The sequence below is a fragment of the Gadus morhua genome, chromosome 4, assembly GCF_902167405.1.
Source record: "Gadus morhua chromosome 4, gadMor3.0, whole genome shotgun sequence".
In the NCBI taxonomy this organism is placed as follows: Eukaryota; Metazoa; Chordata; class Actinopteri; order Gadiformes; family Gadidae; genus Gadus; species Gadus morhua.
In genome coordinates, this window is record NC_044051.1 from 41,478,861 (window position 1) to 41,505,634 (window position 26,774).

At 44.5% G+C, this 26,774-nt stretch overlaps 2 protein-coding genes across 2 annotated transcripts in view; both read right to left on the bottom strand.

Moving 5' to 3' along the window:
- LOC115543087 (E3 ubiquitin-protein ligase TRIM47-like) overlaps positions 1 to 470 on the bottom strand; it is a 1,485-nt gene extending 1,015 nt beyond the window's left edge. The window contains exon 1 of the mRNA XM_030355643.1: positions 1 to 470. This exon is cut by the window's left edge and continues 1,015 nt beyond it. Coding sequence (XP_030211503.1) covers positions 1 to 298 — 298 coding nt within the window. The 5' untranslated portion in view covers positions 299 to 470.
- The window catches only part of LOC115541781 (NACHT, LRR and PYD domains-containing protein 3), a 52,628-nt gene extending 26,081 nt beyond the window's left edge, over positions 1 to 26,547 (bottom strand). The window contains exons 1-7 of the mRNA XM_030353621.1: positions 25,927 to 26,547; positions 23,587 to 23,865; positions 16,345 to 18,130; positions 14,715 to 14,885; positions 13,106 to 13,279; positions 11,531 to 11,704; positions 9,956 to 10,129 (exon numbers count right to left, since the gene is read on the bottom strand). Of these exons, the coding sequence (XP_030209481.1) occupies positions 9,956 to 10,129; positions 11,531 to 11,704; positions 13,106 to 13,279; positions 14,715 to 14,885; positions 16,345 to 18,130; positions 23,587 to 23,865; positions 25,927 to 25,948 (2,780 nt within the window). The 5' untranslated portion in view covers positions 25,949 to 26,547. The remainder of the gene's footprint in view (positions 1 to 9,955; positions 10,130 to 11,530; positions 11,705 to 13,105; positions 13,280 to 14,714; positions 14,886 to 16,344; positions 18,131 to 23,586; positions 23,866 to 25,926) is intronic.
- Between the last annotated feature and the right edge of the window lie 227 nt (positions 26,548 to 26,774).

A 26,774-nucleotide genomic window follows, 5' to 3' on the forward strand; every position in this document is an offset into this window, starting at 1 on the left:
CGCCGGCGCCGCGCGTGCTGCGGATGGACGCCCGCTGCTCCGCTCCGAGCGCGGCGCCCGTGCGCAGCTGCTCCACGGCCTCGGCCAGCATGGTGTTGCGGGAGAGGTGGGGCTTGGGGCTGAAGGCCTGCCGGCACTGCGGGCAGCTGTAGGTGCCCGTGGCGTCGGCCTCGCTCCAGTAGTCCCGGATGCAGCCCATGCAGTAGCTGTGGCCGCACGGGATGGTGGCCGGCTCGCTGGGCAGGTCCAGGCACACGGGGCAGTTGAACTGCTCCTCCGTCCAGAGCTTGCCGCTCATGTCTCCTGGGGGGGGGGGGGTGAAGGAGGGGGGAGCCTCTGAAGGTACGTAGCAAGAGGATCCGCGGGTTGGGGGGGGAAAGGAAGAGTAGCTACAGAACTTCTGCGTTAAAGTTATTAAAATGGCTTTTGCCACAGAAGTAGGACATAGAGAGAGAGTCCTCCAGGGAGAGAGAGAGAGGAGGAGTGATTGCGTCCCAGGTGAGGGCATGACGTCCCACTCTCCTGAGAGCAGGAGGGGGCGGGGCAGAGCCACCGGGCAGGTTAGGCGAGGATGCCGGGTGTTTCCAAAAGAGGCCACTGCCTCATGCCTGATGGGTGAGTATGCGGTCGTCAAGGTGAGGGAGGCGTGACACACACACACACACACACACACACACACACACACACACACACACACACACACACACACACACACACACACACACACACACACACACACACACCAGAAACACACACACACACACACCAGAAAAACACACACACACACACACACACACCAGAAACACACACACACACACCAGAAACACACATACACACAAACACCAGACACAAACCAGACACATCATTATACACAGATATACACAGACATGCAAACACAAACACACATAACCACACATACACTTATATCCATACATACATTTGCGTATATATGGATCCCACATTTCAGATTATTATTATGAAACTGTGTTGAAAGCTTCATCCACTCGTCTTAATGAGGGTAGATTCCCGATGAATGAAGTTAGCTTTTGCGCTCTGACTATTTCCCTCCTCCTAATCCACATCAGTAATCCACATCATCGCTCTGTGAAGTTTACCTGTTTATTGCAAAACAAGACGAAATCGGTACAACACAATGATCCATTTCCAATGTCATCAAACGACGCCAGAGAATCGTTCCTGAGATAGAGAGGTTAAAATGCTCCAAACTCACTGACCTACCGATTTACCCTAAACTCTCTTCAAGCAAGATTATCAAAAAGATAAATATAAATAAAATGAAGGCGCAGTTACTAGGAATGATTCTCAGTACGACTTGTAAGTGGCTTTGAATAAAAACACTGAAAAGCTAAATGACAACATGTAAATTACACTTTATTTACATACAGGCCATGGCATTGCTGACAGACCTGCCCAGCTCTGTCTATTTTGTAGGCTTATCAGCTTTAGTACAAATGTCGGTTGTTTGTAATGGCTCACAATCCTTTTGATGGGACAAAATGATTCCATTTTGCAAGCAACCTCTATATATATCTTTAATACTGTTGAAATTAAATGGGACAATGTTTATTTATTTTGATGTGTGTTATAAATCCTCTTATCAGTCTGGAATCACAGGCAGGCAAGGAGTCAAATCTGGAATCAATGGGAAGGATGGATTCCCTGTCATACTCATTGTTTTGCATTTCAAATTTGAGAGCTAGAGATATATATCTTGGGCATTTGTTGGGATAAACACAGACAGAGGAAGTCATTGACATTAAAACGACTTATTGTCCACTCAACAAGGAAACCCGAAGGTGAGTCTGTTGGTCTTATTTTATGGTACCACTGAGCAGTAACCTATATTAAGTTTAACATTAAATTATAAATAATTAAATCATTAAATCAACAACTGCCTTAAATTGCTTTATAATTGCTGAAAGGCCATATTAAGCATATCTTATTAAATTTCCCCTTACCCTGTTAAAGGGAAACCAGCTTTTTTCCATTTTACGATCATTTTGGGTCTACGGACCAGTAAAGACAATTATTTGGAGATTATTCCAGTATTAACAATAATAATAATAATAATTATAATAGATTAAATTGATATAGCGCTTTTCACACACTCAAAGCGCTTTACATAGGGGCACAAAAATAGATAAACAAGAAAAAAAGTTTGAGTTGATGGGGCTAGGGATAGTGAGTGATCTAGGGGTGGGCAGAGGAGAAGAGATGAGTCTTGAGGCGGGACTGGAAGATGGTGAGGGACTCAGAGTCACGAATATGTATTGACAGATTATGCTGCAGCTGTAATCAGCGAAAGGGTTGAAGTGTAATCCTTTTGGGCAATATAGAGCCCGTCAATGTATGGCCTCTATAAGTGCTTGTTTTTTTCAACTGACATGCTCAGATTGTTATCACTGTCTATCAACATTAAAATATGCTCTACAGAGAATAAAAACGTTTAGATTTTTCCTTTTGCTTGATCCGGTCTGTTTTTTATTGTGTCGAACCAAGTCTCGCTCAAGGAATACTCTTGCTCGGAAGTCTCATTGTTGCAGGTCATTTCCCTATGGTCATTAATATCTCCTCTCTCCTTCATCGAAATCTTGAATACAACACTAAGCTACGCTTTCTGTAGTCCAACTAACAAACTCTCTTCTCTCCAGCTCTCATTCACGTTTCCACCGTTCTCTTCCTTAACTCCCGCGATACTTCTCCTTGAGTGAGACTTGGTTATTGGCCGTTTCTCAATTCCTAGCACGCGTGCTACGGACTCGATGACTTGCAAGCACGTACTTGGCAAGTCCGTACTTCAAGCACAGACTTGCGAGCACGCGAGTACGTACCTGCAATTGGAACAGCAGCGGACTCGATGACGTCACCACCTCTGCTCGTCCGTTAACTGTGCTACGGCCTCATTTAGGCATATACTACTAGTACTGAACAATATAAACAAATGATATAAAACAAAATCCCAGCCTCTTTCATTTTCAAATAGTATGTAAATATTCTGAATGAATAAAAATTGAAAAGATATGCGTATCCTGTCTGACCTGTCATGTGTATAAGCTATACACACACGACTTTATCTATCTATATATATTTATATATTATCTTATATTATTATTATGTTATATATTATATAAATATATATAAGTTAAGAGTAACTTAAGCTACAGTTGTGCTTGTGCGTCTTCTCCATATTGTCCGCCATCGTACTGCTGCGAGTGCGAAATGCATCCTGGGATTTATAGCGGTTGCAAGCACACACGAGCCACCTCCGATGCATGCTCGGTGAAACGGCGAGATCGAGCACGCATCAAGAACACTTCCGGGTTTTACGACAGTACTCGCTTGATGCGTGCTTCGAATTGGAACAGTGCTCGGGCAACGACTGATGACGTTTCACGAGTCCACGAGCACACGAGCACGCACAAGTACGCGAATTGAGAAACGGCCACAGACTCCTTCCCCCCGGTCCTGTTGGTCAGAAGGTGAACCCCACCGAGGTGGATTCACCGCCCCCTAGTGGCTCCCCACGCAATAACAGGACTGCAGCATGGCTTTGATAAACGACCTCACATCTTACTATCGACTCATTTATCAGACGCGTCCATCCTACTGCCCCCTCCCACGCACCCAGAGAAGGAGAGGTTCCTCCTCTGCAGCTCAGCGCCTCAAACACACACCTCTGTGTGTTTCAACATGGAGGCTCAGGGTCCTGTTAGACGGGGAGGTGGTGCATCAACCAGCCTGCAAGGCTCGTCTCTGGAGAGACGCCAGTAGCTGGGCTGTTTCCTGTCGGCCCGCTTCTAGAACTCTCTCCATACTCCGTCCCTCATCGGGCGTATGAGTCTGAGGTGGAAATGCACTTGCTGGTGTCCTGATTATTAATGTTGTGTAGACGAAGCCTCTGTTGTGCTTTTTATTCAGTAAACCCCCGACCTTAAAGTGTAAACTGATCCTCTGCTGAACACAAGAGAACATTCAGTGGATCCTCTGAGTTGTTTATCACCGTTATGCTTTATTAACCAGGACAACAGAAAAACAGTCCCTTACATGAACACAATAAACACAAGGACTCAAACAATAGATGAGCAGTCCCTTACATGAACACAAACACAAGGACTCAAACAATAGAAGAACAGTCCCTTACATGAACACAATAAACACAAGGACTCAATCAATAGAAGCAGCAGACATTACTAATCATAAACAGGTGTGCACATATCTTTGATAACTGAACATGTTCTGCTGCTGTGTTTTTCCCCACAAAACACAAGGAATCAATACTCAGTTTAAAGTGATCACAACATGATCTATAGCTTTTCGACCGCTTGCATTACAAATATAATATAAAATCGGCTTTACATCATGTGAGGCTTATCAAAATATAAACTGATATCAGAGCCCCGCAGTATGAAACTGTTAACGTCTGAAAATAGACACAATATTGTAGCATAAAAATGTTACAATTTACCACCAATCAATCAGAAACATTAGAAATATAGTCTTTGTAAAGATTTAAAAAATGTATTCCTTTCATGGTTAATCAAGATCAACTTTAAGAAGCCCCAGAAAATGTAGCATTTGGATTATAGTTGAGTACATGAATATAAATCATCAAAACACAGTGTGTGTGTGTGTGTGTGTTTATATATACATGTGTGTGTAGTCTGTGCGTGTCTGTGTTCATATGTGAGTAAGTGTGTGTGTTCATAACTTGAGTAAGTGTGTGTTCATAACTTGAGTAAGTGTGTGTTCATAGATGCGCGTGCGGCGTGTGCATGTGTGCGCGCGTTTGCATGTGTGTGTCTGCGTGTATATTTGAGTGTTTATAATATGTACGCGCGTGTGTGTGTTCATATATACGTGTTTGTTTGTGTTCACATACACGTGTTTGTGTGCCTGCGTGTTTGGGTTCCTATATAGTATAGTATGTTTATATGTGTGTGTCTTTATGTTAATTCATATATGCGTGTGTGCGCTTGCATGTGTGTGCGTGGTAATATACGCGTGTGTGTGTTCACATATGCATGTTTGTGTTCACGTGTGTCATCAGACTCAGAGCGAGAGCAAGAGCGAGAGAGATTATAATTTTCACAGAGACGCTGAGGACACAAAGGTGTGGATAAAAAAGTGAACCAAACGTCCGAGATCAAAACGGGGAACATTATCCCCGAAAAGGGGGGGAAAACTAATCTCCAGTGTGACTACCAATCAGATTGAAGGACCCATCCGAGGCGACAGCATTCGAGCATTCGAGGCTATAGCCCCGGATCTTTGGGAATAGCCCTGGATCGCTGTGCCGTCTAAAAAAATTAAAATAATAATAATAATGATGAAAATAGCCCCGTAGAGTATACTTCTTTGTGATTAAATTACCTGCAGCCACAGATGCAACAATTCTGGCGTGTCCATATATGGGCAGATTTAGAATAATTTTTTGCCAAATGTTGCAAATTCAACGTGGGTATTCTTTCTTCTCTACGCACAGCGCATCTCGTCATTATTGCGGTGTTGTGCTGCCAGCCTTTTAGTGAGATCAGAGAGTGTTGATAAGGACAGTAATGAAATATCTTTGGTGAGATGGATATAAGAAGAGAGACCCGCAGTGAATTCAACCCGGTCCACTTGACATCGGGGAGGTGCATGACAGTGGTACCGTGACACTTCCATAGCCCGGGCTTTTATTGGTTTCAATCACTGAACTTTAGAACGAAACTCTTGCTCAGCAACGATGGGAAATACAGTGGAATCCGCTTATAGTGGTCACGGATATAGTAATCAACCGCTTATAGTGTTCAAAAGGCTTGGGACCGAATCATTTCTATACAAATGCTGTTTAAATAATTTGTTTATAGTAATCAAGAAATCCGCTTATAATGTTCATTTTTGGCCATTTTATGAATGTAAACATGTGCAAAAATAATTTTAAAATTATTAAAAATTATTATTATTATTATTAAGTGTAGTTATTGTTATTTTTTACCATGATTCCTTTCTGGACGTCTGCTTCTGCCTAGCTAGCTAACGTAAAGAGTTGACGACCAGGCAGCTAGAACTAGCTTGCGAATCATGGCTGGAAAAAGGAAATCATTTTCTATGAATGAAAAACGTAATCTCCTCGAGGCATATGATAAGTTGCCAAAAATGAGCCAACGAGATGCTGCGGCGAAGCTTGGCATTCATCAGGCTACCTTGTGGAGTCTAATTAAGCAACGAGAGACAGTCATGAAGGCTAACGACGGAGACCGAAAACGACGGCGCCCGGGCAAAGCACCTGCGGTTGAGGCTGCCCTGGTGAAGTGGATTGATTAAGCCCGGTCTCGCAACGCTCCGCTGAGCGGACCCTTGGTCAGGGAGAAGGCTGAGTCATTAGCAACAAGTCTCGGAGAGGAGAGTTTCAAAGTTTCTAGCGGCTGGTTTGAGCGATTTAAAAAGAGGGAGAACATTGTGTTTAAGAAGCTGCACGGAGAGGCTGCTGAGGCTGACACTGTGTCACGCGACGAGTGGCTCGAGCAACAGTGGGTCAGGATGAGACAGGAGTACAGTGAGGAAAGCATCTAATTCAGTAAATGTGGAAGCTATCCGTTTCATTTCATTGTTCTCATTGAAAAACCATACAAATTATATTCTGCATAAAAAATAAGTGAAATAACGGTAAATTCGGTTTTAGTAATCATCCGCTTATAGTGTTCAAATTGGCTCTGGACAAACGTGACCACTATAAGCGGATTCCACTGTACCATCAAATGTATTATTGAAACCAGTGTGAATATTAGTGACCATGGTTACCAGGCAATCGAATAACGCCTGCACGCATGCTAACACACACACACACACACACACACACACGCACACACACACACACTGACTAACACACACACACGCCAAGGGACCTCCTCGTCGGACTGAGCGGGGCCCCTGCGCACACACACACACACACACACACACACACACACACACACACACACACACTGACTAACACACACACACACACACACACACACACACACACAAGTAAGTTATAGACACACAGGTGTTAGTCAGTGTGTGTGTGTGTGTGTGTGTGTGTGTGTGTGTGTGTGTGTGTGTGTGTGTGTGTGTGTGTGTGTGTGTGTGTGTGTGTGTGCAGGGGCCATGCTCAGTCAGGAGGTCCCTTTTTTTTTTCTACAACCGACACAGAGAGGCTGACCCCCCCCTGACCCCCCACTCTACCCTCACCCCCGGGAGGAGGTCCTCCTGGGTGAAGGAGGAGCAGAAGGTGTGGAGGTGTGTCAGTGTGTCTGAGGACCCTCCTCCACCTGGGGACACTCTGTAGAAGGACAGAGAGCCAGCAGGCCGGTCCAGATACACTCCTACTCTGGTGGAGCCAGCGGGGCGGAGAGGGAGGTCTGTCTCTGTACCGTTGTACTGGGCAGAGTAACGACCAGCATGACAATAAAGAACCCAGGACTTGTTGTTATATCCAAGCCTGCTGTCACCACCCCGTCCTCTCCTTGTGATTCCTCTGTATGTCACTCCTATCTCAACCATTCCTTCCCTCTCTACCTCCCAGTAACAGCGGCCAGTCAGAGCCTCTCTACCCAACACCTGGGGCCAGGAGTCAAATCTGTCTGGGTGATCCGGATACGACTGGTCCTCTCCAACCAGCGTCACCTTCCTGTTGTCCTCAGACAGAGAGAGTCGTCTGTTGGCCGTGTTGGGGTCCAGTGTGAGGTCACAGGCATCTGAGGGAGAACCAGACATGATGAGCTGCTGAACCGCTCTTCATCCTCATCATCATCATCATCACTAGTACTGTTCTCCTGCGCTCTGTGTACATATACATAGATATGAACACATACATACATGTACATATGTACACATACATAGATACACACACCTCAACAATAACGTTATGAACACATCAACAACAATATTATGAAAACATCAACAACAAACATCTCTCCTTGGATCCAGGCTGCTCTTCTTCTTTTTATTCTCTTTCTTTTTGTGATCGCTCTCTCTTCTTCTTCAGCCCCCTCCCCATCAGCCCCCTCCCCCTCACCAACCCCCCTCATCCCCCTCCCTCTCATCCCCCCCTCAGCCCCCTCCCTCTCATCCCCCCCTCAGCCCCGTCACCCCCCCTTCCCCTTCCCCTCACTACCCGGTCACAACCCTCCCCCTCCTCCCTCAGCCCCTTCAGCCCCCTCCCCCTCCCCCTCATCCCCCCCTCAGCCCGTTCACCCCCCCTCCCCCTCACCCCTAGTCCTCACCCTCAGCCCCCCCTCAGCCCCGTCACCCCCCCTCCCCCTCCCCCTCACCCCTAGGCCTCCCCATCAGCCCCGTCACCTCCCTCCCCCTCCCCCTCACCCCCCCATCAGCCCGGTCACCCCCCCCCCCCTCAGCCCCCCCTCAGCCCGGTCATCCCCCCTCCCCCTCCCCCCTAGTCCTCCCCCTCAGCCCCCTCCCCCTCATTCCCCCCCCCCTCAGCCCCCTCTCTCTCACCCCTTCACCTCCCCCTCAACGGCCCCTAACCCGGTCACCCCCCCCTCAACCCCTTCACCCCCCCACCCCCACACTCCTCCCCCCTCAGCCCGGCCCCTCCCCCCCCCCCCCCCCCCCTCACCCCTAGTCCTCCCCCTCAGCCCCTTCACCCCCCCACCCCCACACTCCTCCCCCCTCAGCCCGGCCCCTCCCTCCCCCCTAGTCCTCCCCCTCAGCCCCGACCCCCTCAGCCTCTCGCTCACCCCTTCCCCTCCCCCTCACCGGCCCCTAACCCGGTCACCCCCCCTCTCCTTCACCCCCCCACCCCCACACTCCTCCCCCCTCAGCCCGGTGACTGTGATGGTGGACAGTATTAATATACGTAAGATACATGATGTCAGCCATCATCTTCATTCCCAGTAGGATGTGACCTCACTTCCTGCTGTGTGGATGGACTTTCCATCTCAATAGTGAGTGTGTGAGGTGATGAATCAAACAGACACTTACACTTCTTTAGAGCTGGTTTCAGCCTCCACACTCCACCGTGCTCCACACTGGGGGGGAAACACAGTGAGAGCAGCATGTTGAAACATTCACCTTCATCATCTGCTGTCTCATAACGTTCTACACAACATGAGTGACAGCTGCCTCTTCAAACCACTTCATCTAGCAGCAGCTTCAATCCTTGAAGGACTCTTTGTCCCTGAGTGGTGAGCTGTCCTCTCCATACCTGATAGTGTCCAGTCTCCAGAGTGGATCCTCCAGTCCAGCAGAGAGCAGCGCAGCTCCAGAGTCTCCTGGGTGATTGTAGCTCAGGTCCAGCTTCCTCAGATGGGAGGGGTTGGAGCTCAGAGCTGAGGCCAGAGAAGCACAGCCTTCCTGTGTGACCAGGCAGCCAGACAAGCTACACACACACACACACACACACACACACACACACACACACACACACACACACACACACACACACACACACACACACACACACACACACACACACACACACACACACACACTCACACACACACACACACACACACAATTTATTGTATCTGGTTGAGAGCAGTTTCTACTAAAGTAACCACATTTATAAAGTGTATTCATTCAACATTGAAGACAAGTAAAAGCTTTATTGATACTTCATGGAGACAAAGCTGTGTCACCCTGAGAGTCTGAGAACAGGAAGAGGAAGTGGGGAGATGACATCACAGACAGCAGAACTGCCTTCACTTGGATGTGACAGGATCTTAAACAAATGCTCCTTTCTCAATAGCTACAACTCAATGAGATATTGTTTGGTTAGAGTCAGGAGAAGTCTGCTGTGTTTGGTACGCTAAGACCGTTTCTTCACAGGTTCTAACATTGTGTAGAACCAGGGAGTGTTTTGTCAGCAGAGAAAAGAGCAACAGAAATGAGGCAGGAGCAGCACTTACTGGAAGCTAGAATAACCAGTTTGAAGAAGAGGCTGACAACTGACCTGAGAGTTTCCAGTATACAGTGTGGACTCCCCAGTCCAGCAGAGAGCAGCTTCACTCCTGAATCCTTCAGATCATTGGTACTCAGGTCCAGCTTTTTCAGACTAGAGGACTTGGAGCTGAGAACTGAGGCCAGAGCTTCACAGCATCTCTCTGACAGATCACAGCCATTGAGGCTGCACTCACAATAAACAGAACACGTTAGGAACTGTGATTCATTTTGCATTTGAAATTTGTTGTTAGAAATGTTTTATTAGTTTACCTAAATGTCAATACAGTAGATCTTCAAAATATGACTAATTTAGAATTCAGATAACTAAAAATTCAGCAAACTCTAGAAAATTTCCATAAATATACTCAGTTCTAAGAAGAAAAAAATATTTAACTTTACTCTAAAGTCCACCTTACTGTCTGACTACATGATTATGAATAGAATAGGAATCAATAAAACAAACACCTTATACCATCATTAACACACTGAATCCAAGGTACACCTTTTATTGTCATGGCAACACAAATAGAGTGAGATTGAGGTCCTGTGTTTGATAAGATGAGTGGTAATGGCGCTGCGATGCACGCAGACTGCCAAGGTTTAGTTCAGTGCTGGGTTAAATAGCGGCTGTATTGCAGCGCCGGCTTGATCGCTCTATTGGGAAACACGACCCACTTAAGTTCCCCTGAAGACACTCTGCTTTAATCAGAAAACTAAAACACTGGTTTGTACTTTGTGCAAAGTTTCATTTAAATGTCACCGCAGCACTATTCAAGAGCATGTAAAGAAATGCACTATTCAGGATGACCCAGAGAAGAAGATTAATCCTAATTGGATTATATTATCCAATCTGAAGCCGGTTATTATAAGTAGGTATTTGATTGAGGAGGAGGAGGAGGAGGAGGAGGAGGAGGAGGATAAAGAGTTGGTTAGTGAGGAAAGAGATGTCACGGCGCTGGTGGTAAAAACAGAAACAGACCCCCTATCAGTGCTTACGTTAATTTGTAAAGTGGGAGGTCCCGGAGCGCAGAGGGGGGGTGGATCCAGTGACTCAAAACGGGGGTTGGTAACGGAATACACTGCCTACGTAGCTTCTCTGACTAAAAAAACCTAAACAACGCTGTGTGTACATCAGGGCAATGTTTATTTTATTTACAGAACGTCCATGGGTGGGAAATGTAAAATAAAAGAATACATGGCAACAATCGTTTTCACAAGCAGCAATTATCTATGAGACTATTTAATGAACCAGGATCAACGGATTGTTGCGTGCGCGCCGCGGTGCACCGGTTAAGACATGCACACTGCCGTGCACCGACAGTAATGTGCGCGCCGCGGTGTACGGACCCTGACCTTAAGGTGCGCGCCTCAGCTTGTATTATGGGTTAAACTGTGTTGCTTTGACGTTGTGGATTCGAAAATAATCCATTGTTTTTACCGTTAATATCAATCTAAATTAATCCACTGCCAAATATGGATCTTGTTAAAACTCAGACGTGAGATTTTACTGGGGCACAGCAGATCAATACTGGTCGTCTGATGGTGAAATTGTGGTGGAACAGTTTGACCATTGAGTGAAACTAACCTCAGAGTTTCCAGTGTACAGTGTGGACTCCTCAGTCCAGCAGAGAGCAGCTTCACTCCTGAATCCTTCAGATCATTGGTACTCAGGTCCAGCTTTTTCAGACTAGAGGAGTTGGAGCTGAGAACTGAGGCCAGAGCTTCACAGCATTCCTCTGACAGATCACAGCCATTGAGGCTGCACACACAATAAATAGAATACGTTAGGAACTGTGATTAATTTTGCATTTGAAATTTGTTATTAGAAATGTTTTATTAGTTTACCTAAATGTCAATACAGTAGATCTTCAAAATATGACTAATTTAGAATTCAGATAACTAAAAATTCAGCAAACTCCAGAAAATGTCCATAAAAATACTCAGTTCTAAGAAGAAAAAAATATTTAACTTTACTCTAAAGTCCACCTTACTGTCTATCTACATGATTATGAATATAATAGGAATATAATAATACAGACACCTTATACCATCATTAAGAAACTGAATCCAAGGTACACCTTTTACTGTCATGGCAACACAAATAGAGTGAGATTGAGGTCTTGTGTTTGATAAGATGAGTGGTAATGGCGCTGCGATGCACGCAGACTGCCAAGGTTTAGTTCAGTGCTGGGTTAAATAGCGGCTGTATTGCAGCGCCAGCTTGATCGCTCTATTGGGAAACACGACCCACTTAAGTTCCCCTGAAGACACTCTGCTTTAATCAGAAAACTAAAACACTGGTTTGTACTTTGTGCAAAGTTTCATTTAAATGTCACCGCAGCACTATTCAAGAGCATGTAAAGAAATGCACTATTCAGGATGACCCAGAGAAGAAGATTAATCCTAATTGGATTATATTATCCAATCTGAAGCCGGTTATTATAAGTAGGTATTTGATTGAGGAGGAGGAGGAGGAGGAGGAGGAGGAGGAGGATAAAGAGTTGGTTAGTGAGGAAAGAGATGTCACGGCGCTGGTGGTAAAAACAGAAACAGACCCCCTATCAGTGCTTACGTTAATTTGTAAAGTGGGAGGTCCCGGAGCGCAGAGGGGGGGTGGATCCAGTGACTCAAAACGGGGGTTGGTAACGGAATACACTGCCTACGTAGCTTCTCCGACTAAAAAAACCTAAACAACGCTGTGTGTACATCCGGGCAATGTTTATTTTATTTACAGAACGTCCATGGGTGGGAAATGTAAAATAAAAGAATACATGGCAACAATCGTTTTCACAAGCAGCAATTATCTATGAGACAATTAAATGAACCAGGATCAACGGATTGTTGCGTGCGCGCCGCAGTGCACCGGCTAAGACATGCACACTGCCGTGCACCGACAGTAATGTGCACGCCGCGGTGTACGGACCCTGACCTTAAGGTGCGCGCCTCAGCTTGTATTTTGGGTTAAACAATGTTGCTTTGACGTTGTGGATTCGAAAATAATCCATTGTTTTACCGTTAATATCAATCTAAATTAATCCACTGCCAAATATGGATCTTGTTAAAACTCAGACGTGAGATTTTACTGGGGCACAGCAGATCAATACTGGTCCTCTGATGGGGAAATTGTGGTGGAACTGTTTGACCATTGAGTGAAACTGACCTGAGAGTTTCCAGTGTACAGTGTGGACTCCTCAGTCCAGCAGAGAGCAGCTTCACTCCTGAATCCTGCAGATCATTGGTACTCAGCTCCAGCTCTCTCAGACTAGAGGAGTTGGAGCTGAGAACTGAGGCAAGAGCTTCACAGCATCTCTCTGACAGATGACAGCCATTGAGGCTGCACACACAATAAACAGAACACGTTAGGAACTGTGATTCATTTTGCATTTGAAATTTGTTATTAGAAATGTTTTATTAGTTTACCTAAATGTCAATACAGTAGATTTTTTAAATATGACTAATTTAGAATTCAGATAACTAAAGATTCAGCAAACTCCGGAAAATGTCCATAAAAATACTCAGTTCTAAGAAGAAAAATGATTAAACTTTACTCTAAAGTCCACCTTACTGTCTGACTACATGATTATGAATAGAATAGGAATCTATAAAACAAACACCTTATACCATCATTAACACGGTGAATCCAAGGTACACCTTTTACTGTCATGGCAACACAAATAGAGACAGATTGAGGTCTTGTGTTTGATAAGATGAGTGGTAATGGCGCTGCGATGCACGCAGACTGCCAAGGTTTAGTTCAGTGCTGGGTTAAATAGCGGCTGTATTGCAGCGCCAGCTTGATCGCTTTATTTGGAAACACGACCCACTTAAGTTCCCCTGAAGACACTCTGCTTTAATCAGAAAACTAAAACACTGGTTTGTACTTTGTGCAAAGTTTCATTTAAATGTCACCGCAGCACTATTCAAGAGCATGTAAAGAAATGCACTATTCAGGATGACCCAGAGAAGAAGAATAATTCTAATTGGAGTATATTATCCAATCTGCAGCCGGTTATTATTAGTAGGTATTTGATTGAGGAGGAGGAGGAGGAGGAGGAGGAGGAGGAGGATAAAGAGTTGGTTAGTGAGGAAAGAGATGTCACGGCGCTGGTGGTAAAAACAGAAACAGACCCCCTATCAGAGATAACGTTAATTTGTAAAGTGGGAGGTCCCGGAGCGCAGAGGGGGGGTGGATCCAGTGACTCAAAACGGGGGTTGGTAACGGTATACACTGCCTACGTAGCTTCTCTGACTAAAAAAACCTAAACAACGCTGTGTGTACATCCGGGCAATGTTTATTTTAATTACAGAACATTTAACACTAAACTGCATGGGTGGGAAATGTGAAAAAAAAGAATACAAGGCAGCAATTATCTATGAGACTATTAAATTAACCAGGATCACTGGATTGCTGCGTGCGCGCTGCGGTGCACCGTCTACGACATGCACACTGCCGTGCACGGACAGTAATGTGCACGGCGCGGTGTACGGACCCGGACCGCAAGGTGCGCGCCTCAGCTTGTATTTTGGGTTAAACTGCATTTCTTTGATGTCGTGGATTAGAAAATAATCCATTATTTGACCTTTATTATCAAACTAAATTAATCCACTGTCAAATATGGACCTTGTTAAAACTCGAACGGGAGATTTTACTGGGGCACAGCAGATCAATACTGGGGCACATCAGATCAATACTGGGGCACAGCAGATCAATACTGGTCCTCTGATGGGGAAATTGTGGTGGAACTGTTTGACCATTGAGTGAAACTGACCTGAGAGTTTCCAGTGTACAGTGTGGACTCCCCAGTCCAGCAGAGAGCAGCTTCACTCCTGAATCCTGCAGATCATTGGTACTCAGCTCCAGCTCTCTCAGACTAGAGCTGGAGCTGAGAACTGAGGCCAGAGCTTCACAGCATCTCTTTGACAGATCACAGCCATTCAGCCTAAACACAATAAACAGAACACGTTAAAGTAACTTAGATCTTTTAATTTCAACATAATGAAGGACTTGTGTTGAAAATCTTAAAATTGAGTCGATGTCTTATTAATTTAACTAATATATACATTAGATCTTTATGTTTATTCAATATTGGAGTTTTTTGCAGTGTTTGAGACTCGTATAGTATTTTAATTTTACTTTTTATTGAAGTATTATGTATTTTTTGTGTTGTATTGTAATACATGCTATAGTTCATCTACAGAGATGTTTTGTTTATTAGGGTTACAACCAGCGGCGGTTACAAGGGGAGGGGGCTAGCGGGGGCTTGAGCTCCCCCTGAAACAGGCCAAGCCCCCCCTCCCAAAACCCCAAGTCATTTTGTTATGACTAATATTTAATTTAATTTTAAATGTTTTTAATAATAATGTGGCGAGAAGCACGGGAACGACCAGACAGGAGCCTATGTTATAAGAGTCTGACACTCTCGTGTCCCATTATCCACACCACCCTGAGAGAGACTTTATGTAAACACACACACACACCTGAAACACACATCCTAGCGCCCACAACCACGACTGCCTCGGTGCCGCCGACCCTCCCAGGATCAAATGCGGCACGTGGTGAAGCCGGCCATGATCGCCACAATAATATATATATTTATATATATCATTAATGAAGACATCGAACTGACTTATATGTAACAAAACTGAACGATGAAATCATATTTTTCATTTGTGTAAGTGTTGATGACCGTTGCTGCTTGTTGTGTGATTTGAATGTTTGATTCGTATCATATTGTAGTGTGTAGTAATATTTTTTGCGTCAAAATATATCAGCCTCTGCTATAAACAATCTAGCCCCCCGTAGCTCCTGCAATCATAATTATATGGTGCCGCTACTGGTTACAACTAATAAGTAAATGCTTCAATATCATTTAGCTGGGCGATCTCTACAAAGGATTAAGTACTCTCCTCCTTTGTCTCTTCCCTCTCTCTCCTTTTTCCTGCTCACTCGTGACCTCTCACCCTTCCCCCAGATGACCCGGACGTCTCTGTGTCAACGCATCCTAACGGTTAAACCCAAACAGTGTCCATGTAGCCAAACGTAGTGAACAAGGTTAAAATGTTTTAAAATAATGGGTTACCTGTTATTAATAATAAACGTATATTTATGAATCTATGCGTATCAATAATTATTTATATATATAGCTACATATTTAAATACAGCTGTATTTAACTATTATTAAACAATATTCATTTTTCTTTCCTTATTTCTTAATTCATAATAAATCGTTTTTGAGTTTGACTTTTCAACCTTGTTACACGATATAACGTTGTGCATATTGAGATACATGGTATAAGATAACCTCGAAAGATGTTTTTTATGTCATCATAACTTTTATATTCTACTATAAGGTATAATGTGTTGGGAGTATTGTGTGTACATGTTTATAGTGAACCTACAGAGACGTTTTAGAGGCTTTGACCACTGGCAGCAGCCTCAGAAGACCCTCCTCTGAATCAGAGTATTTCTTCAGGTCAAACACGTCCAGCTCCTCTTCTGATGTCAGTAGGATGAAGGCCAGAGCTGACAGTTGAGCAGGAGAGAGATAGTCTCTGGAGAGACTTCCTGATGTCAGGGACTGTTCGATCTCCTTCACTAGAGAACGGTCATTCAGCTCATTCAGACAGTGGAACAGGTTGATGCTTCTCTCTGGAGAGAGATCTCCATCTATCTTCTTCTTGATGTAAGACACTGTTTTTGTATTGGTCTGTGAGGTACTTCTTCTCTGTCCCAGCAGACCTCGTAGGACAATCTGATTGGTCTCCAGAGAGAGGCCCAGGAGGAAGCGGAGGAACAAGTCCAGTTGTCCGTTCTCACTCTGTAAGGCCTTGTCCACAGCACTCTGGTAGAGGAGGAGGAGTTTATCTTCCCCAGAGGTGGGTGGTTCTTCTGAGAGCAGATTGACACCATCGTTGATGAAGGACAGAAAGACATAAAGGGCAGCCAGAAACTCCTGGATGCTCAGATGGACAAAGCAGAAAACCTTGTCCTGGTACAGTCCAAACTCCTCTCTAAAGATCTGGGTGAAGACTCCTGAGTACACTGAGGCTGCTTTGATGTCGATGCCACAGTCTGCCAGGTCTTCCTCGTAGAAGATCGGGTTGCCTCTCTTCAGCTGGTTGAAAGCAAGTTCTCCCAGTTTAAAAATGATATCCTTGCTCTCTGAACTCCACTGTGGATCTTTTTCATCTATCGAACGATACTTCCTGTCCGCCTGTTTGGACTGAACCCTCAGGAAGTGGCTGTACATCTGAGTCAAGGTCTTGGGCCTCTCTTCTACTTTCTGGGTTGTTTTTAAGATGTTCTCCAGAACTGTAGCAATGATCCAACAGAAGACTGGGATGTGACACATGATGTGGAGGCTTCGTGATTTCTTTATGTGGGAGATGATTGTGCTGGCCAGTGCCTTGTCTCTGAATCTCTTCCTGAAGTACTCCTCCTTCTGAGGGTCGGTGAACCCCCTCACCTCTGTCACCATGTGAACACAGTCATTAGGGATCTGATTGGCTGCCGCAGGGCGTGTGGTTATCCAGATGCGAGCAGAGGGAAGCAGTTCACCCCTGATGAGGTTTGTCAGCAGCACGTCCACCGTGGTGGACTTTGTGACATCAGTCAAGATCGGGGTGCACTCGAAGTCCAGAGGAATTCGAAACTCATCTAGACCATCTAAGATGAAGACAACTTGGAACAGGTCGTATCTGCAGATTCCTGCATCTTTGGGCTCACTAAAGAAGTGATGAATAAGTTCCACTAAGCTAAACTCATTCTTTGTTAGTAAATTCAGCTTTCTGAAAGTTAAGAGAAACGTGAAGTCTATGTCTTGGTTAGCTTTGCCTTCAGCCCAGTCCAGAGTGAACTTGTGTGTTAAGATGGTTTTACCAATGCCGGCCACTCCAGTTGTCATTATTGTCCGGATTGATTCATCTTTTCCAGGTAAGGGTTTAAAGATGTCTTCACATTTAATTGGTGTTTCCACCTTGACTGGTCTCCTGGAAGCCGTTTCAATCAGTGTGACCTCATGTTCCTTGTTGACCTCTCCACTGCCTCTCTCTGTGATGAAGAGCTCTGTGTAGATCTCATTCAGAGGTGTTGGACGTCCTGCTTTAGCGATTCCCTCGAACACACAACGTAACTTCATCTTTAAATTAGACTTGATTTTTTGTTGGCACTCGACAGCAGCAGATCCTAAATGAGAAAACAACAGAAGACATCAGTTAGTGGATGGTGACAATGGGAACCTGTCAATATTTCCTGTTGAACTATCAACTTCATGATATTTAGTGGCTTCATAACTTGTGGTTGGAGAAGCTGGTCGTGACAAAGACTGCATGTCACAGATTCAAAATGTTCATGACTATTTCCTTTTTTCCACAGCAATAAGATTGGTCTAATAGTAATAAAGACAGTGAATTGGTGTAAAATGACATGCTGATATAACAAGATAGTGTTGCATCTCTTCCACCGAGTTATTCTGCTGTTGATCTGCAGTTTATGTTTAATATTATTAATAACATTAATAATAATAATCATTACATTGAATAACATTTTATTTCAAGGCGCTTTTCATGACACCCAAGGTCACCTTACAATTCATGAAACACCAAAAATCTAGAGTCAAAAACCGCAAGAGCTGCATCGCCAACACCATGATCAAAACAAGATATAAGACCCAGGTAGGAGGGGGTAAGAACAGTGAGGAGACTCAGTTAGGAGGGGGTAAGAACAGTGAGGAGACCCAGGTAGGAGGGGGTAAGAACAGTGAGGAGACCCAGGTAGGAGGGGGTAAGAACAGTGAGGAGACCCAGGTAGGAGGGGGTAAGAACAGCAGTGAGGAGACCCAGGTAGGAGGGGGTAAAAACAGTGAGGAGACCCAGGTAGGAGGGGGTAAGAACAGCAGTGAGGAGACCCAGGTAGGAGGGGGTAAAAACAGTGAGGAGACCCAGGTAGGAGGGGGTAAGAACAGTGAGGAGACCCAGGTAGGAGGGGGTAAAAACAGCAGTGAGGAGACCCAGGTAGGAGGGGGTAAGAACAGCAGTGAGGAGACCCAGGTAGGAGGGGGTAAGAACAGTGAGGAGACCCAGGTAGGAGGGGGTAAGAACAGTGAGGAGACCCAGGTAGGAGGGGGTAAGAACAGTGAGGAGACCCAGGTAGGAGGGGGTTAGAACAGTGAGGAGACCCAGGTAGGAGGGGGTAAGAACAGTGAGGAGACACAGGTAGGAGGGGGTAAGAACAGTGAGGAGACCCAGGTAGGAGGGGGTAAGAACAGTGAGGAGACCCAGGTAGGAAGGGGTAAGAACAGTGAGGAGACCCAGGTAGGAGGGGTAAAAACAGTGAGGAGACCCAGGTAGGAGGGGGTAAGAACAGCAGTGAGGAGACCCAGGTAGGAGGGGGTAAGAACAGCAGTGAGGAGACCCAGGTAGGAGGGGGTAAGAACAGTGAGGAGACCCAGGTAGGAGGGGGTAAGAACAGTGAGGAGACCCAGGTAGGAGGGGGTAAGAACAGTGAGGAGACCCAGGTAGGAGGGGGTAAGAACAGTGAGGAGACCCAGGTAGGAGGGGGTAAGAACAGTGAGAAGACCCAGGTAGGAGGGGGTAAGAACAGCAGTGAGGAGACCCAGGTAGGAGGGGGTAAGAACAGCAGTGAGGAGACCCAGGTAGGAGGGGGTAAGAACAGTGAGGAGACCCAGGTAGGAGGGGGTAAGAACAGCAGTCAGGAGACCCAGGTAGGAGGGGGTAAGAGCAGTGAGGAGACCCAGGTAGGAGGGGGTAAGAACAGTGAGGAGACCCAGGTAGGAGGGGGTAAGAACAGTAGCTCAATGGGGATACGAGGGGAACCCACGGTAGGGGGTCATTATAGCGAGCAGGCCAGTGGGAACATGTGTTTTGAGGAGATTTTACTGTTGTCAGGGTGTCTCTTTCAGTTCAGTTCAGAGCCCTAGCACCCACGGTGCTGAGAGCCCTAGCACCCACGGTGCTGAGAGCCCTAGCACCCACGGTGCTGAGAGCCCTAGCACCCATGGTGCTGAGAGCCCTAGCACCCATGGTGCGGAGAGCCCTAGCACCCACGGTGCTGAGAGCCCTAGCACCAATGCTGCTCAGAGCTCAAGCACCAAGGTAACGAGGTGATACCCCCACTATAACCCTACATATCTGGATCAAACCATTTAACCTGATACACGGAAATAACCCTACATATCTGGATCAAACCGTTTAACCGAATACCCCAACTATAAACCTAAATATCTGGATCAAACCATTTAACCCCAAAGAGGAAAAATTGTCTCCACGTTGCAGTTGGAAATGCCTCAGTCTCACATTGGGCCCTATCTTTCAGCACAAACATGCAAACTATTAGCCTAATTTAAATATCATGATGTCATAGATTGTTCATATGTGTAAAACTGCATAGAAATAACAAGTCGATTGTGAGAAAAAAGAAAAATCCATATAGGGGCCGCCTGAATGAATACTGTAGTGGGCTATGCCATGCATTAAAATAATAATAATAATAATATTATTAATAACAATAACAATTAAAGCTGGAAGCAGCATTTTACGAGTACCAAGCCTAAAGCCAACCAATAAGACCCTGTCAGACCATTAAGACCCTAACAGACCATTAAGCTGCTTTCCCACCGCCGCACGGCAGCTCGCCGCCTCCGTTCATTTCATTGAGGGAAGGGCGGCAGAGGGGAGGCGGATACAAAAGCGGCTGTAGACCAGGAAGCGGTTGCCGCCCGCGTGAACGCGCACAGATCTTGCCCTACCGCTCAGCTTTCCCCGTGTTGAAACTTTCAGCGGCAGCAGCAGCAGGGCGGTTGCCACGCGGCGATGTACAAGCACCCTAAAGACCCTGACGTTGGGCTGGGCGAGATGGACCAAAACTAACTCGATGATTTTTGTTTGAATGGCGATAGACGATATTATAACTATATTTTGAACAAAACTGGTAAAATGTGTAGTTTTAACTCCACGCCACAAGTATTCACCATCAACCCTTTATTAAGGTTTAGTTTTTACTTTTTTGCTCACCAAGGCACAGCTGTGCTTTAACAAAAGACATGTAAGGGATAATGTATAGGTCATTATCGGGAAAATAATATATTTTCCTCAACGAAAAAATAACTTCATGGTGTGTCTTTCTAGGCGGTACCGAAGTGGGAATGTAACCCTTTGTGTACCGCATGAGGCGTTTTTTTCGTTTCAACCTGAATATTGGTGGCAAATATTTCAGTCGTCATTTGACATTGGTGGGGACACGTCCCCTGGTCCACGCACGCACGCACGCACGCACGCACGCACGCACGCACGCACGCACGCACGCACGCACCATGTCCCTTTACGGGTTACGTACTCTCTACCACCGTGTCTGCCATGTTTTTGTTCAAAGTTTGTTATGACGCGTAACGTGGGTGGGCGAACACTACATACATGTAAGGGGCGGGATTGAGCAGCTGAACATGGCTTGTAGGCTCAGAGAGCAGCTTCCGGCCTTATAAAATAGTTTAGTTTAGTTTAGTTTAGATAGTTTATTTCGAACATGTGCGGGTAACACAACAAAGTGAACTGAAAAAACAACAAAAAAAAAAAAATAAATCCAATGAGAATAGTGAAAACAATAACAATAGTCAGTATAAAAAGTAATAATGTGAACCCAACATGTCCGAAAAGGAGTAGGATGAAGCATATGCTTATTTAAACCTACCCCTTCTCCACTACTCAAGTAATAATCTAACTCCCCAAATATACATATCTAATAATACATAATTACAAACAAAGAAAATAGAAAAAAATAGAAAATAAATAGATAAAATAAACAAATACATAAGTCATTTATAATTCATGAAAACACCCGTTGTTAAAGCCCTTCTTCCTCCCTATATCTTGTGAAAACCATATGTTTGAACCGCTTTTTAAACTGGATCATGCTTGGACATTGCTTGAGTCCCACACCCAGTCTGTTCCACAACCTCACTCCACTAACTGAAAGACAAATTTTTTTTAATGTTGTTCGTGCCCGCTGATGTTTTAAATTGAACTCCCCCCTCAGATTATAACCCCCAACTCTGTAAAAAAACAATTTTTGAATGTTGCTAGGAATAGCGCTCGCAAGGCAACATCAAAATAATATACTATATAATATACTATACTACAGTATGGCGATATTGTCTCAATTACATATCTCTTTCAAAAATATACTGGTATAAATTTTACAACCGGTATATCGTCCAGCCCCACCCTGACGCAGACCATGAAGACCCTGAAAGACCATTAAGACTGCGACGCAGACCATTAAGACCCTGACAAACACAATTAATAGCGGTTTTGTTTGCATACGGTTGACAACGCTTGAATAGCATCAGCTTGGATCTGTGGATGGGCGAACAAAATTTCACTTTAGGGCTTCCTACAGTCCTATTTTGATGAAATTAGCCTGATTAACCTTGACCTATGCTCTTTTTAAATACACCAAGTTTGGAGAGGTTGAATTTTCAGTTAATGTTTTACCGCTCCTTATAGCCTGACATGGATACAATTTGGCAGGGTTCATCTTGACCCTTGTGCCTTTGACTACATTAACTTTGATGAGGATTGGTTTAAGTTAAGCTTGCCTTTTGGAATTAAGTTGATTTTGAACGATTTTGAGCCTCTAGCAGCCATGTTGTTTTGTCTATCAACTTAATTTTACTCGAGCAGTTGGAACTTTGGTCTCCAACAGCCACTAAGTTGGTCCCGCTCAAATCAAACATTCCTTCTATGAACTGTGGTGATTTTAGTCACAGGCCACGCCCATTACGATGCCACGCCCAAATTGAAAATATGTTGACTCCGTCATGTTCAAAATTTGATTCTGTATGGACTCAAGATCATAGGAGTCCAATTTGATGTTGATATAAGCATTTCAGTCTTTATGCGTTTTAAACCACACCCTTTTTAGAAGTCAATGGCTCCTGGGTGCTTTAGTTTTTTTATTGCACAGACTTCGCTTAATGTCAGATAGAAGACATTGATCCATAGTGCTAAAGTATTTTTTAAGTATAACATAAGTAAAATAACCTAGAATCCTTAAGGAATTTAGTCATAGGTTCACCATGAGGATATGCATGTGTTAACAAACTAGCATGACTCTAAGTCAAAGCGGTTATTAGATATGTTTGTTCAAACTTTGTATTTTTGGACTGTTGCTGTAGCGCCGCCTTTGGGCCAATCAGTGTAATACTTATTCTCTCGATCATCAGACAGATCCCGCCCTGCAGAGCGGGTTTTATAAAGAGACAAAGACAATCCACACACAGGCAGGTCAAGTTCCGCCTACTGACGATGTACCACTCAACAAAAATATAGATTTAGTTTTACCCCTTTAGAAATTGGTGTGAGGGGTTAAGGTGAGGGTTTCCAAACTATAAAAAGGTATCCTGTTAAGCTGACAATAACACCATTGAGCCAAGGAATACAGCAGCACTAAGTAAAACCCCTACCTCTCAAAGAAAGTAGGTTGTATTCCACACAAATGCAATCCCGAGTGGATGATAATGAATCACTGGATCCCAGTGGATTAAAGGACAAAGAAGCTCCCCTCTTGTTAAAACAAAGCTGGCAGAGATCGTTTCTTTAAAAAGTAGAATCATGGTAACAACTCACCCACACCAGCAAGAGAAGAGCTCAGACCCAGGTTGATGCATAAGTGTTTGTCCCTCTCCTTGATACCATCGATCATCATCTGACTTGCTCTCTCCCCTTTACCGATCACCGTGTCGATCAGACAACGTGCTTGGTCCGCTCTGCTCCTCTTCTCCTCCATCACAGAGTCCTTTTCCTCAGAACTGAACACTTCATGATGATAAAGGTCATCCAGGAGACCTTTGATAACTGGGTCTGAAACTCCCTTCACAAATTCAGAACGGATCCTTCGAAGCTCCCCTGGAAGATAAATCAAAAGGCAATATGAAATGACAATGAGTAAACACGATACTTGATTCATTAAACTCATCTTTATTGGGCTAAAGATAAAACCGTTTGTTGCACCAACTTGTTCACTCACAACTCACAAATGTCCTTAAAACGAACAACCTTGATAGTTCATTTAAATCTTGTTTCTAATTCAGATCAATATTTCAACTTGAGGTCGCGTGACTGCGAGGCGTGGCACGGTAACTTCCTCTGCAAGTGATAGAACTTAACACCTTTATTGTTGCTCTAAATATTTGTAAACACACTTCAAAGTAACGGAAAAGGTGCCTAAAATAAGGACACGTTAATGTCAGGTGTTGGAAATCACAAAGAGAGTAGGCAAACTGTAAAGCCGCGTGATACCAGTTGGCAAGCTACCAAACAAATCATGGCAGACAAAGACACACCAGGCTGGGCTGTCCACATGATCACGGAGGTCACTGGCATTAGAGAATCGTTTCAACAAAGTTTTGATGAACTGAACGAATAGATCAACGGACTGAAAAAAGAAACACGGGCCACCTTAAGCAGAGTTACTAACGCGGAGAAGCGCATCAGCGCTGTAGAGGATCAGATGGCCGGAGAGAGCACAACTTTAAACGACATGACAAAATAAATGGATTTATTGAAAAACTAATTAACCAAATTCGAAGCTCACGGTAAAATAAACAACATAGTGTTGGTTGGCCTTGAGAAGGGGGCGGAAGCTGGCGATCCAGACAAGATGGTCAAGGGCATTCTGAGATATATTTTGGACTAAAAAGTTGATGACAGGGTCCCAGAAGTTGAAAGACATCATCGGAGTCTCCGTCCCCGCCCCATCCGAACCTCCTCGCCCTTACCTGATGCGGATGCTTAGGGGGAATGACAGACAGGCTATTCTGAAAGCTGCGGGAAAGAAGAAGGAGCTGAGCTGGAGAGGAAGACGCCTCCAAGCATTTCAAGATCTACCTGTGGACATCAAGAAGCAGCGAGACATTTTTGCTGACATTAAGAAGAAACGGCAGGGAACGGACTTACGATATGGCCTGTTGTATCCTGCAAGGCTGATTGTCACCATCGAAGGGAATAAGCAGTGTTGGGAAACTTCACTTTCTACGTGAACTAGTTCAAAGTTCAGTTCAAATTTTTTAAAATGAACTAGTTCAGTTAAACGTTATAATTCTAATTTTTTTTAAGTTCACAGTTCCAAAAAATGAATTAGTTCATAGTTCTTTTTTTCAATATGTTGCTGTGAGCTATTAGTGTCTTCTGGTATTTTGTAAATCCCATTGATATCTTTTGGAAGACTCCTTTCTCGTTGGCCGGAAACGGAAAGGGGGGGGGTTCTACCACTACTGTTGAGACGGAGAACCGAGCGAAAAGACTACAGCCAAACATAAACAGCCCCCCTTTCTGTTTCCGGCCAACAAGCAATGATTCTAGAAGGTATTCTAGTCTGCTGAGCTAAGAACTAGAGAGCTAACGTTATGGATTGTTCATATTTATAATTCGAAATTCGTCTCAGCCTGTATACCACAGAAAGCCCATACCGGGTTGTCTGATTACAGTTTAATTCATTTTCCAAAATTTACCAGCCCTCGTTGGAAGAATAATCACCACGGCATTCGTTTCAATGGGAATCGCGACGGCCTATACTTTCAAGAGAGGAAAGATATCTCCACATTGAAGTTAAAAAGTTAGAATTTAGTCTGAACAGAACAAATAATAGTCTCATACTGTTCTTAAAATTAGAAATTCTCCTATTGTTGTTAGGGCCAATTTATTCTTAGTTTTATTTTATTCTAAATTGCCTCCCACTGCTGGCACTTTTATGTTGGTTTGAGATGCCTCCTGGAACTCAATATAGGTAAACAGGATGTGAGGCCAGTTAGGGGGCCGCATTAGGAACACGCCATACAGTCGGGAGCGATATCGCTTTTGACCACGAATACAAACAAGAATACAAACACAAATACAAACACGGATAAGAATAGCCGATACGCCCCTCCTCTCTGGAGGGGCGTCCATCTTTAAGCTCAGGAGGTATACCCATATAGTGCTCACTCTTCATGGAGACACAGCTGGGTCCAGGGAGTCTGCTCTCTCCTGCCTCCTTCTGAAAAACAAGAACCACCTGGAAGTTAGCATTAGTGCATGTCGTTTCATTTGATCATTTATTGCAGGGCTACTCAACTACTTTCTCATGACTTTTCATTTCAATAATCTTTTCTCAGTTTATTGAAATATAAATTAAAGGGGGGGGGGGGAGGGGGCAGAAAAAGTTATTATGGCATTCAAGCACTTACATGTTGACATAAAAGCACACAAGTACCCTTCATACTGTGCATAGTGTTGATTCACAATAGGTTTAGCTAATATAGAAAATAAAGCAGTCAGTTTCTACATTTCTACACAGACCTGTGTTATTATTCATGGGTAATTTGTTTCAACAAATTACTTCACCCCCAAAGATAAATTCTAACTGATTCAATAAATCGGCAGTTTGAAAGACATTGAACCTTTGAACATTAAACCTGCAAAGTCTGCTACAAGTCGTCTTAACATTAATTTCATTAATTCGATTGCTGGGTCCAGGGGAGTCTGCTCTCTCCTGCTGCTCTGGGCTTCAACACACACACACACACACACACACACACCACACACACACACACACACACACACACACACACACACACACACACACACACACACACACACACACACACACACACACACACACACACAGCTGTTTCTCAGACTAATGATGGAGTCATCACTGCTGAGCTCTGAGATGGACAACAGTCACAGACAGAGAGATCCTCTTCTTACCTCTCAGCTTTGCTCCGGCGGCCATGTTCCACAGACAGAGTGGTCTTAGAGGTAGAACCCCCATCCTC